The 17467-nt window shown below is 39.2% G+C and overlaps 1 protein-coding gene across 2 annotated transcripts in view; it reads right to left on the bottom strand.

Moving 5' to 3' along the window:
- The window catches only part of SEMA3D (semaphorin 3D), a 143208-nt gene that overhangs the window by 71988 nt on the left and 53753 nt on the right, over positions 1 to 17467 (bottom strand). For both annotated transcript variants that reach the window (XM_026866126.1, XM_026866119.1), the window contains exon 3: positions 5333 to 5493. In XM_026866126.1, coding sequence (XP_026721927.1) covers positions 5333 to 5493 — 161 coding nt within the window. The remainder of the gene's footprint in view (positions 1 to 5332; positions 5494 to 17467) is intronic.

Below are 17467 nucleotides of genomic sequence, written 5' to 3' on the forward strand. Positions count from 1 at the left end.
CCACCTAGGATTGCTGTCATTCTGTTTACATACTACTGTCTTCATGTCTTGCCCCTGTCGTTTTGTGTTTGTAAACACTGTTGAAAAGCTTCTGCCTTGTCTACACAGGTGCCTGAAGTCTAATGATTTTGTGGACTTCAAAAGGTTTTCAGAGGTCCAAAACAAGAGTTAAATAGCTCAAACGTAAGAGCCCTCCAAAGGCTATCAAGCACAAAGTTATCACCTCTGTCTCTGGAAGTCCCTAACCTGAAGAACCATTATAGCTTCCTCTTACACTCTTCTTTCACTGCCCACTGATGATCGTCTTTGGGGACAGGACACTAAACTACACAGATAGCAAACAAAACCAGTCTTGTTTTACTGTAAATGATAGACAAGATGGTTTCTATTTCTATTATTTTTGGGAGGAAGGGAAATACTCTAATAGGTGGAAATGAGTATCCTAAGAACTGCAACAGCCAGAAAAATTCCCTTTGTTTCAGAAGCAGGGTCATCAGTATGAATTCACTCCTGGGAACTCCATTCCCCATGTGCAGAGGGTCAAATCATGCCCCTATAGAATCTCAGCCTCACTTCACCGAGTTTCTTAGAACTTTTTCTACTCACAGAGACTGAGAACAAACCAACATGATCCCAGATGGACTGATGACCATCCTCCTCCCATTCCATTGGGTTTGATCTAGACTGTCCAGTCCTCATGACCCCACTTTCAGAACTTCATATATCTCCAGTGTTTTCCACGTGACTCTCTGGCCTTCAGTGATGTTTCCTGGCAAGCCTTTTCGTCTGACAGGTCAAGAAAGCTTCACCTTCCGACAGTCTAAAGCTTCTGCTGACAGACAGAAAGCTAAATTCCTTGGAGTTACAGAATAAGCAGCACATATTTGTTTAAGAAGGACCAATCTTGGTATTACTGTGGATAAACATCTCCAATAAACATCTCGGACTCTGTATGTATTCCTGACGCTCTGGCTTGATGGTGAGAATGAAAGCTGCCCTTCAGTACTGGCTAAATTCCCACTGGGTTCAATCCTGATTGAGGCCACACTTATACAGACTGAGAAGATGCTTCCCAGAACAAAGATGGTAAAATTTGGCCCCTATATCTTGAGGGTGTTGTTTTACATATATATGCATATATATATTTACATATATGTTCCACTTCCCACAGATATGGGTGGGTCACACTGCAGATATTGCACAAGGGTAGTAGTGATGACATATAACCCCACCTGGACTGTTGGTAAGCACTGGAGTTACCGAAAGGTGCAGATTTTCTTTACACCTATTTCATAAGCATTTTCCCAGCTGATACATATATGCATATGGATTTTTTACTGTGAAATACAGATAAAAATCAATACAAGAGGGCATAGAAGGATAATTCACAAGACAGCTGCACCTGGTAACATCAAAAGAATAGTAGCAGCTCCAAACAGAAGATGCTCCAAGGGACAAAATTTGTGACCTTGTGCCAATACACACCGGGGCAGATGAAAACAACTTGTTCCAAAACTGCTATTGGGGATCTGACATGTTTATCTATTTGGCCCACATGTGGCTGTGTCTTCTAGCACTGACAGCTCCTGCAGGTTGGCAGCTTTTCAAAAGCTTGTCAGCCCTTGATAGCATTCCTATTCCTGCAGAGATGGGCGGGTCACACTGAGGATTACACAGTGATAATAGTGCTGACATATAACCCTGCTCGCACTGCTAGCGAGCACAGGACTTAGAGAAAGGTGCACCATTTCTTTGCAGCTCTTTCATAAGTGTTTACCCAGCTGACAACATTTTGTATTTAGTATTTATTTAGTTTAAGAAGTAAAATAGCAAAGGCCTTAGACAAATTCACAAGAAAATTCTATGAACCAAAGTAATCTTTTCAGCAGGATCCTAGAGTTTAGGATTCCTATAGAATTTCTTCTCCAGCTTTCTAGCCTCTCATGCTATTAAACTTGTTTGGTTGGTTTGCTTTTGATTTGTTTTTTACACTGCACTTCTACTGGTTATGCCATAGCTGTCTTCAGATTTATTGTTCACATTTGCAATACTCTAACAGACATAGGTTGCTGCTCTTTTCTGCTTCCTTTTGCTGAACATCTTTCTTTTCTCATACAAAGAAACCACAAATCTTCCAGTTTACAATAGCTTGCCACACTTGTCAGGCACCAAAGTATCTTTCAAGAAAGTACTATTGCACTTGATAATGCTATTCCTGCAATAGGAGCTAGAGGCTTCTATTCAGGACAGCTTCACAGAAATTATATCCCTGCTGCAGAAGGATGATTACCCTTTGTTAAGCTTTAGATATTTGTAGATTGTAACCAGTTTAGCTTTCTGCATTTGTCTTTCATCCTGGAGGACTTTTCTATTATACTATGGTAGTTACTGTTTTATAATGAGATTTGAAAGCACTGGAAACGATGGATTTTTTCAAGCTGCCAGCTAAGGAAGTTTTCAACCAATTACACAATAAATTAAATAAAAATTACAATGATCTAAGAAATTTGGACTCCAGAAGAACAATTGATTTATTTCATCAGGATAAATATACCAGGAAATAAAGCGGTAACTTAATATATGTAAGTTAAATTAACTAATTTAAGAAAATAATTAGGTTGTAAAGAGGAAGTTATTAAATTACATATATGTATACATTAGAAAAGGGAGGAGAATGCAGTGCTTTGGATGTTTCTTTGAATACTATTCCAGAAATGTCTTAATATAGAGCATCAGACTCTACAATATAATCTTGCCAAGTAATTATATCCACAGAAGAGGATTTTCCAAGAGTAAATTGTTGGGGATCCTGACTTGGATTTTTGTATCAGTAATTCCTAATATAACAAAGAACTTCTTTAAAGTAATCTGAACCTACCCAGCATAAAGCGTTCTACAGTTCATGTTCACTTTTGTTTTAAAGAAAGAAAACCTCAAACTATGCACAACCTTGCATTCTAGTTTCAAAGCTCTTACACCTCTCTTACACCCTTGCTGTCTTTTAACCCTCCTTCCTCAAAATCATTAATAAACACAACACTTACCAGCAGAAACTTAATATTCTAATCAATTACTTCTCATTTTAGTGGCTGTGTATAAGCAGATTTTTTTTATTTTTTTTTTTTTCCCCAGACAACCCTTACTCCAGAGGAGTACAAAGGACACACTTCAGACCCTTGTAGTCCCAACATGTGTGGTTTCCTCACACCGGGAAAGCCTGGAAGGGAGCCGCCTGGCCCGGCGCCAACTCAAACCACTGACAGTCTAAACACAGCGCCGGCAAACGCTACTTTCTGACACTTTGCTGCTACTGGAGAGTATTCTTTAGCATAGAAACCTCATCAGTGACTGAGATTTATACACACTCCCTCTCTCGCACAACGTCCTTCATCTCATCTCTTCCCTCCCCAAACAAGTTTCTATCAGACCAGCACAGGGGAACCAAAGAGAAACGCTTGTGGGATATTGCCTCGTGTTACCTGGGCATTTACCTAAGAGGATAAGTTTAAAAAGTTGCTGAATGGCCACAGAGATCTTGGAATTCAGTACATCAGGATGTTTTTCAGAGGTTTTCAGTCAGTTTCAGGTATTTAAATATACTTTTCCTCAGTGTTGTGTCTGAAAAGTTAAAGATTACCTGAATGGTTAAACTAAGCAGAAGTATTTAAACCTGCAGACAATCATTTCTACAGCCCAGATTGGCTATGAATTTTATTCCCTTCTTTCAGGTTACCACAGATATGTAGGCATACATTCTCTATTCAGTTTATGAAACACATATTTTCATTCCAATATGAAATGAGTCTTTGTTCTCCAATATCTATATTAAATGGCACTGCCTGATTTCATGCTGATTCTCCTGGCTTAGTCTGTGTTCTGCTCTTCTTGGAAAGCACAACATCCATAATGGTCAGCACTGGTTTGGCTAAAGGGAAAATGTTACCAGCTTGAACAGAGGGGAGGATCACGCAGGGTGCTGCCGCCTCCAGAAAGCTCTGAACTTATCAAGTCCTGCTGAACATAACAGGAGGTGACAGCACTCAGCATTTCTCAGGAGGTAAGCAGCATCCCACAGAAAGAAATCTGCTTTTCACACAAACAAAATTTGTTTTCTACAGAAAGCTTATGCCAGAAATCAATCTGTAGTCTGAAAAATCTGCAATATGAATAATGCTGTTGTTAATGCAACAATCTGAGGAGGTGCTGGGTTTTGAGTAAACTACAGACATGGCAGACACAAGTTAAGTGTTTGATAAAGCATCTCAGGGAATAAATTTCCTGAAATGCTCAGAATCTCAGTTTTAAACTGGCATATCGAACATTGCAAAAGTCAAAATAAGAAATGAGATATTCAGCCTGGTACTGTATCTCTTCTATACAATGACAGCAAGTGTTGCACTCAAATATGTGGGGAAAAATGTTACACCTGTTACACCTGCTAAACCCTTGCTCTGCAGTTGTATTAATTCAGGGTCAGTTACCTCTTCTGAGCTGACAGCAGAACACAGTAATTTAAAACCACCTTCTGGTGCTTAAAGAAACTATCAAACACAGCTGAGAATTTTAGTTTTCTTCAGTAAGTAGTATATCTGGAACAAACAGGAAAGTAGTTTTCACGTGTGTTCCTGTGCAAGCATCTGTTTTTTACATGTAGCAGTTAATTGTGTTTACAAAAGCTCCAGTTCATCGTGTCTGCTAGAAAAACTAAAGACTACATTGACATCTTATTATCTGGAGTTAACACACTGTCACAGGGCATCACCAAGGGAGCACAGCAGATCCCAGTGGAAGATTCTCCTATCACTAGTAATTCTGGTAATTAATATAAATGTTAATATTAAAATTGCCATGAACATTTCTACTATAATTTAAACAATCCAAATTGCCTTTGCTCTGCTTAATATCACAGTAAAGTAGTTCCAGGGATGCCAGGAAGCAAGGAAAGAGCTGTCTTCAGTCACCTTCTCTCAAATATTTTAATTTCAGGAGGATGACTACAACCAGAGAAATTAAGAACACGCTCCAAGCTACCTTTTTGACTAGTTACTGATATTTTGATGCTACTTTCATGCACTGCATGGCTCCTCCAGGTACCTGACCTCTTTCAGGACATTAGTCTCACAGGAGATCATATAACATGAGAAATTCAATTGATTAAAGATAATCTGTATAAGAGGTGAGATTATCAAGTCCTGGTACACAACATTACACAATGACTCTGCCAGTTACCCAGTGAAGAAAAGAGAAAAAAAAAAACCAAAAACAAAACCAAAAACGAGTAGAAGGAATAAAATTTAACTTTTGTGATGAACTCTGTGAAAAATAAACTGACCTTTTTTACATTTTTGTTTAAATCAACCAAGTTGAGCAGGAAGATGTGGTCTTTAGCCCCGATTAGCAGCCGGCCCCTCTCCTCATCTAGCAGTAGGGTTCGAAAATCAAGCCCTTCTGTTGAGCCCAGGAATGGGATGCAGCTGTTTGAAAGCAGCAAGTCTGTGGGAAAATGAAGAAAATCTTTATAATCAAAATGTTTACATATGACTCATTGGTGTCTTTTATAAATATATGCAACCAGCATGGAGTATACCAGTGAGATAACTGCAGTCTTAGAGAATGTCTTCATAGGGTCATAATACAGTTCGTGTTAACCTTGGTTTTCTATGGGTTTTTTAACTTCCAAACTGGGTAATATTTACCTTCATAAACCATTTTCCTGTATGAAATTTTCTTAATAAATTATGACATAAAGCAATCAGAAATTTGACAGAAATTAAAACTAAACAAAGATTTTTTTGTAAAATATGGGCTGTAACTTTTGGTTTTTGTAAGAAAACTAATGTATGTTTATATCACCATACCCATGGATACACATGATCAAGCATCAATAGCTTGCTGTATTGTGTGCTCTATGTATAAAGCAGAAAATAATGTCAATGCCAGCAAAGAATACACAGGATCAGGAAACAGGGGTTAAATATGGCAGGTACCATAGACTCATAGAATGGTTTGAGTTGGAAGGAACATTTGAAGATCATCCAGTCCAACCCCTCTGTCATGGGCAGGGACATCTTTCACTAGATCAAGTTGCTCAAAGCCCCGTCCAACCTGGCCTTGAACACTGCCAGGGATGGGACATCCACAGCTTCACTGGGCAACCCATTCCTGTGCCTCACCACCCTCATAATAAGAAATTTCTTCCTTATGTTCAATTTTAGTCTACATTCAGTTTAAAACTGTTGCCCCTTGTCCTGTCACTAGAAGCCCTGGTAAAAAGTCTTTCTCCATCTTTCTTATAAATAAGCTCCCTTTTTATATTGAAAGGCCACAAATAAGGTCTCCGTAGTCTTCTCTTAACCAGGCAGAACAATCCCAACTCTACCAGCCTTTCTACATAGTAGCAGTGTTCCAGCCCTCTGACCATTTTCATGGCCCTCCTCTGGACCTACTCAATCATGTCCATGTCTTTCTTGTACTGGGGACCCCAGAGCTGGACACAGTATTGCAGGTGGGGTCTCATGAGAGTGGAGTAGAGGGGCAGAGTCACCTCCCTCAACCTGACTTTCTGGGTTGCAAGCAAACATTGCTAGCTCATATCCAATTTTTCAGCCACCAGTATCCCCATGTCCTTCTCTGCAGGGTGGCTTTCAATCTGATCACTCAGGCTGTATTGATATTGAGGATTGCCCCAACTCAGGTGCAGGATCTTACAGTTGGCCTTGTTGAACTTCATGAGGTTCACACGGGTTCATTGCTTCCGCCCGTCAAGGGACTTTCAAAGATCATTTAGTCTGATTTAATGAGGATGACATCCCTTCTCCCAAGCGCATCAACCACACCACTCAGCTTGGTGTCATCCACAAACTCGGTGAGAGTGCATTCAATCCCACTACGTCACTGATGAAGATGTTAAATAGCATTGGTCCCAGTATGGACCCTCGAGGAACACCACTCATAACTGATTTCCACTTGGATGTTAAGCCATATATAATGTTGATAAGAACTGGAAGGAGGTAACAGCCACAAGGTGCACAGAATGTTTGATATAAAGTTTAGTATGTCCATTGTCTAGTATTAAATTATAGTGGCATTATAGAGAATTGCTACAACTTTTCAATTACTATAATTTTAATTGAGAATTGAGATCTGAATCGACAGCCATCGAGCAGAAGTATATCCCCAGGGCATAGTACTGAAATAAAGCAATACAGAGGCATATTAAGGGGAGCATCCAGTAGAAACACCTCTAAGATCCTGAGGTCTTTACTTTCCTTACAGAGGTGGCAATGGGTGGCTGTTCCTGAATCCTTGCCCTCTCTGCAGAGGAAATTTTCCCTATTAAAGCACAAATTTGACACTTAAGTTTTACTGTGATTTAACAGTGGCTTCCAATCTTTTCCAAAAGGTAATTAAGACTTGTTTCTCTATGAAACTAATGAAAGAATTTATGATTCGTCTGTAAAAAGGCTAAGAGGCTGTAAAAGTAAAAACTCTGTAGCCTTTTGCTTAATGACTACTCTGTGGACGTAATTCTGGATGAGGACACAAACAACATATAGAAAAGAGCACAATGACAGTTTAGTCTTGTCAGGTAGTCATTAATTTAGGAGAACAAAAATAAACATGTGAATCACTTCTTTCACAAGCAAACTCTCCAAGCTAAACTATTCAGAAATCTTCAGATAGAAAGGCAAATACTGTATCTAATTGAACATAAAATTAAAGGTATTTCCACCTTCTTGGCACTGGAGGGACACTGTAGCCTTCCTGCTAGAGAAGCCAGACTTACAGCACAAGTGATTTACACTTCCTGATCATGATGAAAATCAGACTCAGTGTTTTGCAAAGCAACTCCTGAATGAAATAAAAAGAAAAAAAAAAAAATCCTTTTTTCCAAGGTCTCTCACATAACATGTGACAGGCAAAGCAAAGATTACGTACTGTTGCTGGCTAATAAACAGCACTGTGGGAGAAAAAATAACTTATAATTATTAATCTGACTACCTGGTATATAATTACAACAATTATTTTTTGGCTCAGTCACTTTTACTTAAGCCTGTGGTTTTGTCTGGCTCACTGCTGAATGTTGTTACAGCACAGTCTGAAAACAAATTGTCTTGTATTGCAGCTCCTATTCCCCTAGGTGAGATTTATTTGGCAATACTTAGAAAAAAATCTTCACATTGATATATTAAACCTAACTACACTGCTTTACACCAGCACTGTCCTTTCTCATGTAAGTTTTGTGAAGACAAAGATGTCAGGTGTTTGGTTTTTTTTTTTTAAATTAGTAACACTTTGAAAGGCCTGCTTATTAATTGACAGCAGGATCGCTTAGGAACAACTTATGGTTAGCATGGTACTATAAAAACCTAAGTCCTATCCAAACTATTTCTTACACCAGAGCTGGCTGATGAATAGCCTGGCTGAAAAATAGCCAAGCAAGTGTAATATATAAATGCAAATTTTTAAAAGGAAAAAGAAAATCCCTCTAAACTTCACTACCGTGTTTTTACCCAATAAGAAATAAAGGTGTGTTCTTTCTGACAGTTGTTGTTACTGGGTTCTCTGCTACACACATACATTTTGTGTGTGTGATGTAGATGTGTCTTCCTTAGACGTCATACTTTGTACAAACCTCCTCCATTGCTTTTTCTAACTGGAAATTCTTGATACTGGATATGATGGAACTGATTATTGGGAAAGGGTTCTCTGATGATGGTCACAGCACAGCAGGAGGTTTTAGCTCCCTTGGGCTACTCTAATTCTTTTTGCTGATCTCTAAAGTAGTTTATCAGCTGAGCATTGCTGGAGTACATTATTTCTGAGTAATTGTCTTTCTCTTCTCTACCCATAAGAGCCGGCTGCATTACTCGATTTTCTGATCCATTGTATATAATAATTACTGCTTTCTAAATTCTGCATTCTAGATACATCCCTATTTAACAGTTCTATGTCCCAATTAGTACACAGAATGAAGGGAAGAAGAGGGATACAGGATCGCAATATCTAGTAATTAGACATTCACAGGCATTAACAGGAGAGAGTAATGAAATTCACAGGCTACTGTATTTCAGCAATCCATATCACCCTGTTACTTTTAAATCTCTTCTGATGACAAGCTTCCAGTCATGTAACAGTAAGTGCCTGTGAGACATGGGTAACTAAGATGCAGATTATGAAGGCAAATTCCTTCTCATTTTCAGCCATAGGAATTTGATCCGAGCAAGGATAAATGATACATTTGTGCAAATGCTCTAAAGCACTTTCATTGCTTAGATTCATGCAGTCCACGGGCCTTTGCAAGTGTGTCACATGCCAAAATGTGCAGACCTGATTCTCTACATAACTGAAAGGAGACGACAGAGGCTGCTCTCCACTTCCCATTTCTTTCTGATTTGGAAGGAATGACCTCCGTAGTGACCATCCCAAAAGAACATTTGTTATCTATCACTTAACACTTCTAGTATTTCTCAGTAAGGAACCACCAAGGACAGTTACAATGGGGAGGGGAAAAGCTGTCTCATGACTGAAACACCCAAGTGGGAATGAGCCCTGCCTTGTGCCTTGTACAGTCATTTGTTTCACTGCATCATAAGGAAAACATCTGTAAAATGTTCCAGACTGAAGTGACAGCATTGCATAATGATTTCTTACTGATGCAAATGGCAACACAAGCTGCAAAATGGTGAAGAATCAGGTTTGGTCAATTATTTATTACTGAAAAGAGCTTTTAAGTAAGACTCTGAACATGGCCACTGGTAAGATTAAAATTGGAACATGACCTAATAAAATTTGTCAAGTAAACATTAACAGAGTATTGATTAAATTACAGCCCAATTAATCACTGTTCTCACTCCATAAAAACAAAACATTCCATTCTTATGGGTTCAAATTTCCCTTCACAGTGAGATATATTTAATATCACCAAGGATATTACACTGGAAAAATTTACTATGAAAAGCACATTTATCCAATGGTTTTCAGGCTTAGAGCTTAGAGGAAGCTGTTGATTTGAATCACTGCATCTCCGCAGTCAGGTTAATGCAGAAACAGAATTCTCACAATGCACAGAAACTCAGTTAGTTACAGAGATGGTCTTTCATGAGTACATGTTCAGCACTCAGTTTATGGTGTGTATTTGCTGTTTTACTGAAAGTGGAGTATTTTTTTCCAGTCTGGTGACTAAACGAATATCCACCAAACTCCCTTTTCTGGGTTAATATTTCACTACTGAGTGGTAGAAGTTGGAATAGTGACTGGGTTTTTATTCATTTAGAAAATTATCTCAGTGGACTTGGCTCACAACAGCATGATCATTCCTTTAACTTAAATAGTCTCCAGCAGCAGAACCAAGGCATAAAGGCTTTGAATAAAAAAACATCATTCTGTTCTGATAATATCTATTTACATTTATATAGCATATTTAGACTTCTTGGCTTCAAGTCACATATGTGGTGCCCACACTGTCATTCCTTGACTCCAGCATGGTATAAGCATGCAGCAATCTGGAACTGCTTGGTCGAGACTCAGAATTGCCTTTGTGGTCAGTCACAGACATTTTTGTAATGACAGAACATGCCTAAATTGGAAAAAAGGGAACTCCTCAACCTGTTTCAAAACAGCTACATCTAACGACACCTTTGAAGGACTTTGAATTTAAAGGCTGGATATGTATAATTCTGTAATTTTCATATTCAGTAAAAAACAAATGTCACATAATTTTCGTCTAGATAGGAGCTAGTCTTTTCACGTGCTGGATAATACCCATGACAATTTACACGGGTATTGTGTGAATCCTCAGCTAAATTTTGGGGATAAAGAGATGTCAATATAGCATGAATACAGCAATTTACTTAATTCCTAAAGTATTATGAGTTTAAAAGATCCAATTGACCCCAGATGTACTTGTATGAAGGCAGAGAGATTATTTCCAGTCTACTACCAATCTTTGCTACATATGACAAGAAGAAAGTTATATTTTGTTTAGCTGCATCTCACCATGGACAATGATGATTTGTTGTGCATACCATGTGGCTCCCATTGCTCTACAATGAATTTTATTTGGCCTGGAGGAAAATGTCATGTACATGGCACATCAGGGCCTATCCACAAGGATACAGATTACTGGGAACAGAGAAAACATGATTTCTTGGCACAATATTATATGAAAAATCTTGTCTGAGTATTCCCCTTAAACCAACTTGTACTCCACCACATATTTGGGGATTAGGCACTTCTGTTCCTCTTCTAGTATTGAATTGTTCTCCAGAAGGGTATTACAGTCTAGGAAGGTGACAGTGAAATGAGAACTTTTTCAAAGATTGCCTCAAAATTCAGGAAAAGTCTGCTGCAGGATTTAAGGCACTTGAGGGCATTCTGACTTCTCCCCATAAAGGGGGAGAAGAAAATTTAAAAAGTAGAACCTTATGCTATGAGACCTGATTCTCTTTCATATCAGTAAAGCTCACTTGAAATGAGATGCATCTGCAAGATCAGAATTGAGACTATTGCAGATTATTTAATTCATCTATTTAAAAACCAGTGGCTATAACCAATCTACAGTCCTGTCTTTGTCTGACTCAGTGTTTTTTAAATCTGCAGAAATGGTAATACTGTAAAAAAAAAAAAAAAAAAAAAAAGCTTACCACCAAAAATATACCCAGTTAAAGCATGAACTAAACAATTCTCACATTTTATAGAAGTGTATTTTAACTGCATTTTAACTGCAAATAAATTTGACTAGTGAACCAGCTGCACAAATAACTTGTAAAGTGCTATTATTGCAAAGATGATTAAAAGCTGCTTTGTGACTTCATGTTATTGGAAAAAAAAGGCAAATGCCCAATTCACAAACTTCACATAGCTAAACCAAATAATTAATTTTAGACAGCACAACAGAAAATGTATCTGAGTGAAACATTTGTTTTTCTGAAGAAGATCTAAGACCATGGATTTGCACAGGTTCCCTTTTGCTAAGTGGTTTATCTTTGTTGTAAAATTGCCAACATAAGCAAACACACTGTTGTTTCCAAGGCAAGATTAAATCACTTTTTTTTTTTTTTTTTTTTTAATGCACAACAAATGTAATTCAATATAAATTATTGGCAAGCATATGAGCTTTGGTAATGTGTAGATAATCACTGGCATCTCTTCACACTTATCTGTCCATTAAGAATGTCTGGCACCTTGATAGACTTAAATAGTACCAAACCTCCTCTTTAAATGAAAGGCAGAACATGCAAACAATGGACTCATCACCTCTATTTCCTCATTTTCAATTGTCAAGACCAAACTTACTTTTTTTTTCCCTTCACCTCTCACAGACCTTCAGCATGTGCCATGCATAAATGATCTGAGTCACTGGACTGAAATCTGCTTTCTTCCACTTAGTTTTATTTCAATTTCCTTCACAGTATTCCATTAGTGAGAGGATATTGCTCTTTACAAACATAAGGCTTTTTTCTTATTTCTAGCAGACCCCATTATTGAAGTCAGAAGCCAGCTTTCTTCTTAACCATATGGATGAAGAACTGTCAACTTAAATAGGGACCACACTCTAGCCCTGTCCTTTAAAATCATCTTCCCATGAACTGAGTGTCAAGCAACTAAAACCTCTGCCCTATTCTGAGGGAGATGGCTTATCAACTCACCTATTGCTAAAGCTATTCTGGAAACCCACATTACTAGATCTATAATGGCAAATAGCCTATGAAATTACTGACCCTGGAAAAAGGAAGCTTTAAAAGAATTCTGCTGCTCCCACTCTCTCTAGTTAGAATTTCAATTTTTAGATGCCTTGGAGGAACTCAAACTAAAGCAATTTCATGCATGCCCTGGTTAACCATTACCCAGCCTCTTGTCTCTCCCAACCTATCAGTCAATGAAATACACAGAAAGCAATAGAGCAATGGTAGGCTTCAGGTGGAAGTAATGGCTAAATCCTCTTTGACTGGCTGAGGTGAAAAAGCTGAGAGACTCACTGCGAATCCATTGTACTGCTCCAACTAGTCTACTGTCTCATCTCATAAACCTTCCAGCTACCTTTAGGTACATATTTTATGACCTGCAATCCAAAAAGTATGAATCTTCACAGGGAATGAAGTGTTGAGATTAGTCTACACTCTGAGGAACAGGCAACACAAACAGAATGCACTGACAGTAAGTAGGTTGTGCCTAGTAGACGTCTAAGCATCAGAACAATCTCAGAGCTCTGGGACTTGCATTAACTTGCATAAATGAACACATTCCACTCTGCAGCTGTAGACTCATTCTTTCCTCCTTCAACGTAGATGTGTATTGCCCTTTGCAAGTACACCCAGGTGTTAAAAACATAACATGGTGATCATATTTAGCACTTCAAGGCACACAGTTCTTCCTTTGTCGAAGTATGGTTCATAAAATTATACGCAGTGCTATTCTTCCTTTCAAAAGAAATTACTGTCATTATGTTGCATTTGCCTTCAAAATAGTACCAACCCTTTATTTCAGACTTTACTTTCTTCAGAGTGATGCAAAAATGGTTATTTTCAAGCACCTGCACTTACAATTTTCTACTAACTGCACCTTCAGAGAAACTTCTGAAAACACGATATTCTTTGGAGAAGCTCACAGCACCCTGAGGACAGACAGAGGAGCTCTTTGCTAACATCTTATAGCCTAACTATCTGTGAGCTGGTAAAACAACAGCAGGTTGTGCTATTTCTTCTGCTCGTGCTCTCTGCTAGCAGCTGTACAAAACATCACACATTTTTAAATCCTTACTCAGTTTTTGCTCTGTTGATAAAATTCCAGCCTTAGGAAGTAAGACAAGTGGACTTTGTTTCACTCTTGGAGCAAATGAGAATTTTGTTGTGGATTTCGGTGTCCAGGATTGAAACCTGCAAGGAATATTCTCAAGTAAATCTGAGGTATAATTGGCTACAGAAACCTGGACTTGGCTCAGTAGCTGGTCTGACACTACCTATAGGTGCTGACAGATCTCGGAGAGTCTGACTGGCTTTATTCAGAGCTGCTTTCTCAGACTGCACATCTGACACCAGGACTTGCTCCACTGAGCCTACAGCTGTTATATATGAAAAATATTGTTTTTTAAAATGGACAGATACCTTTATAATACATTCACTTTAACATTTTTCTCACCAGCTTCAAATGTATTTGCCAGCTTCCTAATGAGTGTCATGCTCATAACAAAGCAGACAAGGTTTTGTGCTAAAAGATGAGATACCTCAAACTGCAGTGGCATGAACAACTCTGTTGTAATAAAAGTGTCAGATGTCATGGGCCTGGAAAACACATTAATATCAATACTAACAGGCTTAGGAGAGATACAGAGCAGCATGAGCTACTTGTGAAGGTGAGTTGACAGTGCAAAGGACAGTTAATGCAAAACAGATTTGCTTGCTCAGTTATTTCATTAGTGCCTCTGTTTTCAAGACTTGAAGAACAGCTCGCAGACAGAAAAATCCAGATTTGTGGCCTATCATTGCTGTTTGCAATTTCCATACTAGTGTAAGTATAGTATAATACTAGTGTAAGTGCATACTGCGTACATGTCATAACCAGTGTCTGTGAGCCACACAGATTTTTATGAAAGCATTCAAGTTGTATGTCCCACCCTTCCCCATCCTCTGTATGACACAGACACACACCCCACTAGCACTCACATCAAGACTCTGAGCCAGACCCTCAGTTAAACCACTGGGACCTGCAATCATTTTATCAGCTGAGGGTCTAGCCCTGAGTGTACAGCAAGAAGCCATGGGGGCCATTCTTCTCTCTGACTCCAAGCATTGGATCAGAGCCCACACAAGCTGTATGGTCAGGCTGTAAAGCTATATAAATAAGATACAAAAGTCCTAACTACTAATAGCATCTGTCCTTGCCAAGCAGGCTGACGAGAGCTGGAGTTCATGCAAGAGAAAGGGCAGGTCCATGTATCTGGGAGCAGATGAGGGGGGAAAGAAGTGGATATGTGTGTCCGCGGAGAAGGGAGCAGGGAGGGAGACATCCTCCTTCCAGAAGCAGCACACTGTTATCTTGGCTCAGCTGCCATGAGAGCACTATCTGAGAGAGCCTGTAAGATCTCTTTAAGTACTGATGGTCCTTCAGTGCCCTTCCAGTCCCCCTGAGGGCAAGGAAATTTCCTCACTACTGGCTTTGGAAAGCTCTTTTAGTTTCTCTACTCAACCAAGACAGGTCCAGATGGACAAGGAAGCAGAGCAGATACAGCAAAGGAGTGAAACCAGCTCTGGGAAACAATCACCAGCTCACCAGTGTGACCTGCTACCCAGGGAGCAAAGGCAGCATTTGGCAGCACTGAAGGGTCTGTGGTGGGAGGAGTGCCTGCACAGGAAAGGAGGTGAAGTACAGGGACCTCTGTGAGCAGATTTACCTGTCAGTAGAACAGATATTTCCGCTGTTGGCACAAAACCTGCTTTAGGAGGTTCCTGCTTGCTCTCCCCACACGTAACTGCTTGTTCCTGTCCCTGCAGGGGGGTTCCCTCTCTGACATGAGCCAGAAAATCATTCTTTCCCATGGTCTGAATGAGGAATGAGAACTTTTATAATGATGGTGGGGGCATTAATATTTTAGCAGTTTCCACCATAATGACTGTTGGCTGAGCTCACAAGGCAAAATGAATAGCCCTGCTCTAAATTGCTACAGAAGTGCAGTACGGAGGTGCAATTGCTATAGGGAAGCACTGTTTAAGTCACTTAGTCATTATCTGGGGTAGCTGCACAGGATGGACACTGTCTAAGAAAATGCTGTTTCAATTTAGAGAATGACTGTTTTCAGGAAACTTCAAAGATTTTTCTCCCTATATTCTTTTTCCAGTTTTCCAGATACAAATTATTTTGTAAAAAGCAAGCAAGTGTAGCAAAGGAACTCAACTGGCTAATGTGAATATAGGTTTTCAAAATAGTTTTGGACTGGCGGTAGCAAAGGACCTCTTGCAGCAATGAAAATAAAACCAATTCACATTATAAAAGCTTGGACCAGCATAATGTTCTCCTACGATAAAGGGAAATATAATTATCAGTTATACTTTTTGATATTGACAGGAGACACAATTCTTACAAAGCCATTAAATCTAGACATCACTGAATATCTGCATTAATTCCCTTACGCATTAGTTGTTTGTGTTGTAGTTGTGCCTAGCAACCTCTGTCAGATTCAGTCCCACCATGTGCAGATGTGCAGGTGGACCTAACACATCTGCCTTGCTGACTTAGGTAGGCAATGTTGCGAGAGAACCATGCTAACTAAAGATTGCTGGGCAAGGGACATCAGAGATGTGTGTCTGCACAAGGTAACCATGTGCACTATCATATCACCTGCTGTCAATCATTAGTATATAGGCACAATCTATCATTTAATATTGGAGTGTGGGGGAGGGTGATAATTTTATTATTAATATTTACATTTATTTATCCATTTGGGGGCACCAGTGGGTGTTATATAGACTGCTGTCTATATAAGAAATCCAAGGTGCATGGATGAGGCAGAGGGATTTGTGCAGTCTACCCAAACCTACCAGATATGTTGAACATAAAATTTCAGTGTCTTCAGTAACCTCTTAGCCATGAAACTCTGTAGGACAACAGAGTATACTTCTCTGGGACAGCCAGGATTTTGATCACAAACAGGAATGCCTGTTTTCTTGAATTAGTGGGAAAAAAGGTACCTTTGTCACTCCCATCCTGGTCTAAATGCCACTCTTAAGCATAGCTAGCTAATCCCTCTGACTTCTTTGATAGAACTCTGGTGTGATAAAGGAAATTTTGTCTCTGTCTCTTTGTGTATTTATCTCCAAAGGACTGTGACTACAGAACAGACCTCCCCTGCACCCCTTGGCCCTCCTTTGAGGAACTTGTCTATAAATGGAACAGCAGAAATGGGAAGGGAGGAAAGGGAAATAGGATGTGACTCGAGGACCTGCACTGCAACCACAGATGTCCACCGCTAGACACACACTGACGTCAAGAGGATCATGCCCTCAAATTAGTGCATAGAAAGAGAACAAGGTTGGGATCTTTAAAACTGCTTAGGGTTGGGTTTACTTTACAAATGTCTGTAGTAAAAATGCAATTAGAAAAATAGTTCTGAATGTACCCTCTTGGAAGGTACATTCTTCTAGGGAAGCAGCTTTCAGTGTTGTCGTCTCATCTTCCTTTTTACAAGGGACTACTCATTCTTCACAAAGTCTTACTCTTGTGGTTTTTTTCTCTCATCTTCTGAGATTTAATCAAGTGAACATTCAGCAGAAGAGTTTGGTATTTTGAGAACACAATTCTTTTTTTATCCAATTGAGGCCCTTTTGTGATCACGAAAAAAAAGAAAACTGTTGTGAGCTACAGGCTGTTTACACTCTTAAGAGGTTGATACGGGTCACTTCTCTAAGGTTATTCTTAGTTCAACTACTATGTAAACTGCTGATGTCACTGACTGGAGGCTGCTCTCCAGGAC

Source organism: Athene cunicularia (genome assembly GCF_003259725.1).
Source record: "Athene cunicularia isolate RWA chromosome 1 unlocalized genomic scaffold, athCun1 chr1_part2, whole genome shotgun sequence".
Lineage (NCBI taxonomy): Eukaryota > Metazoa > Chordata > Aves > Strigiformes > Strigidae > Athene > Athene cunicularia.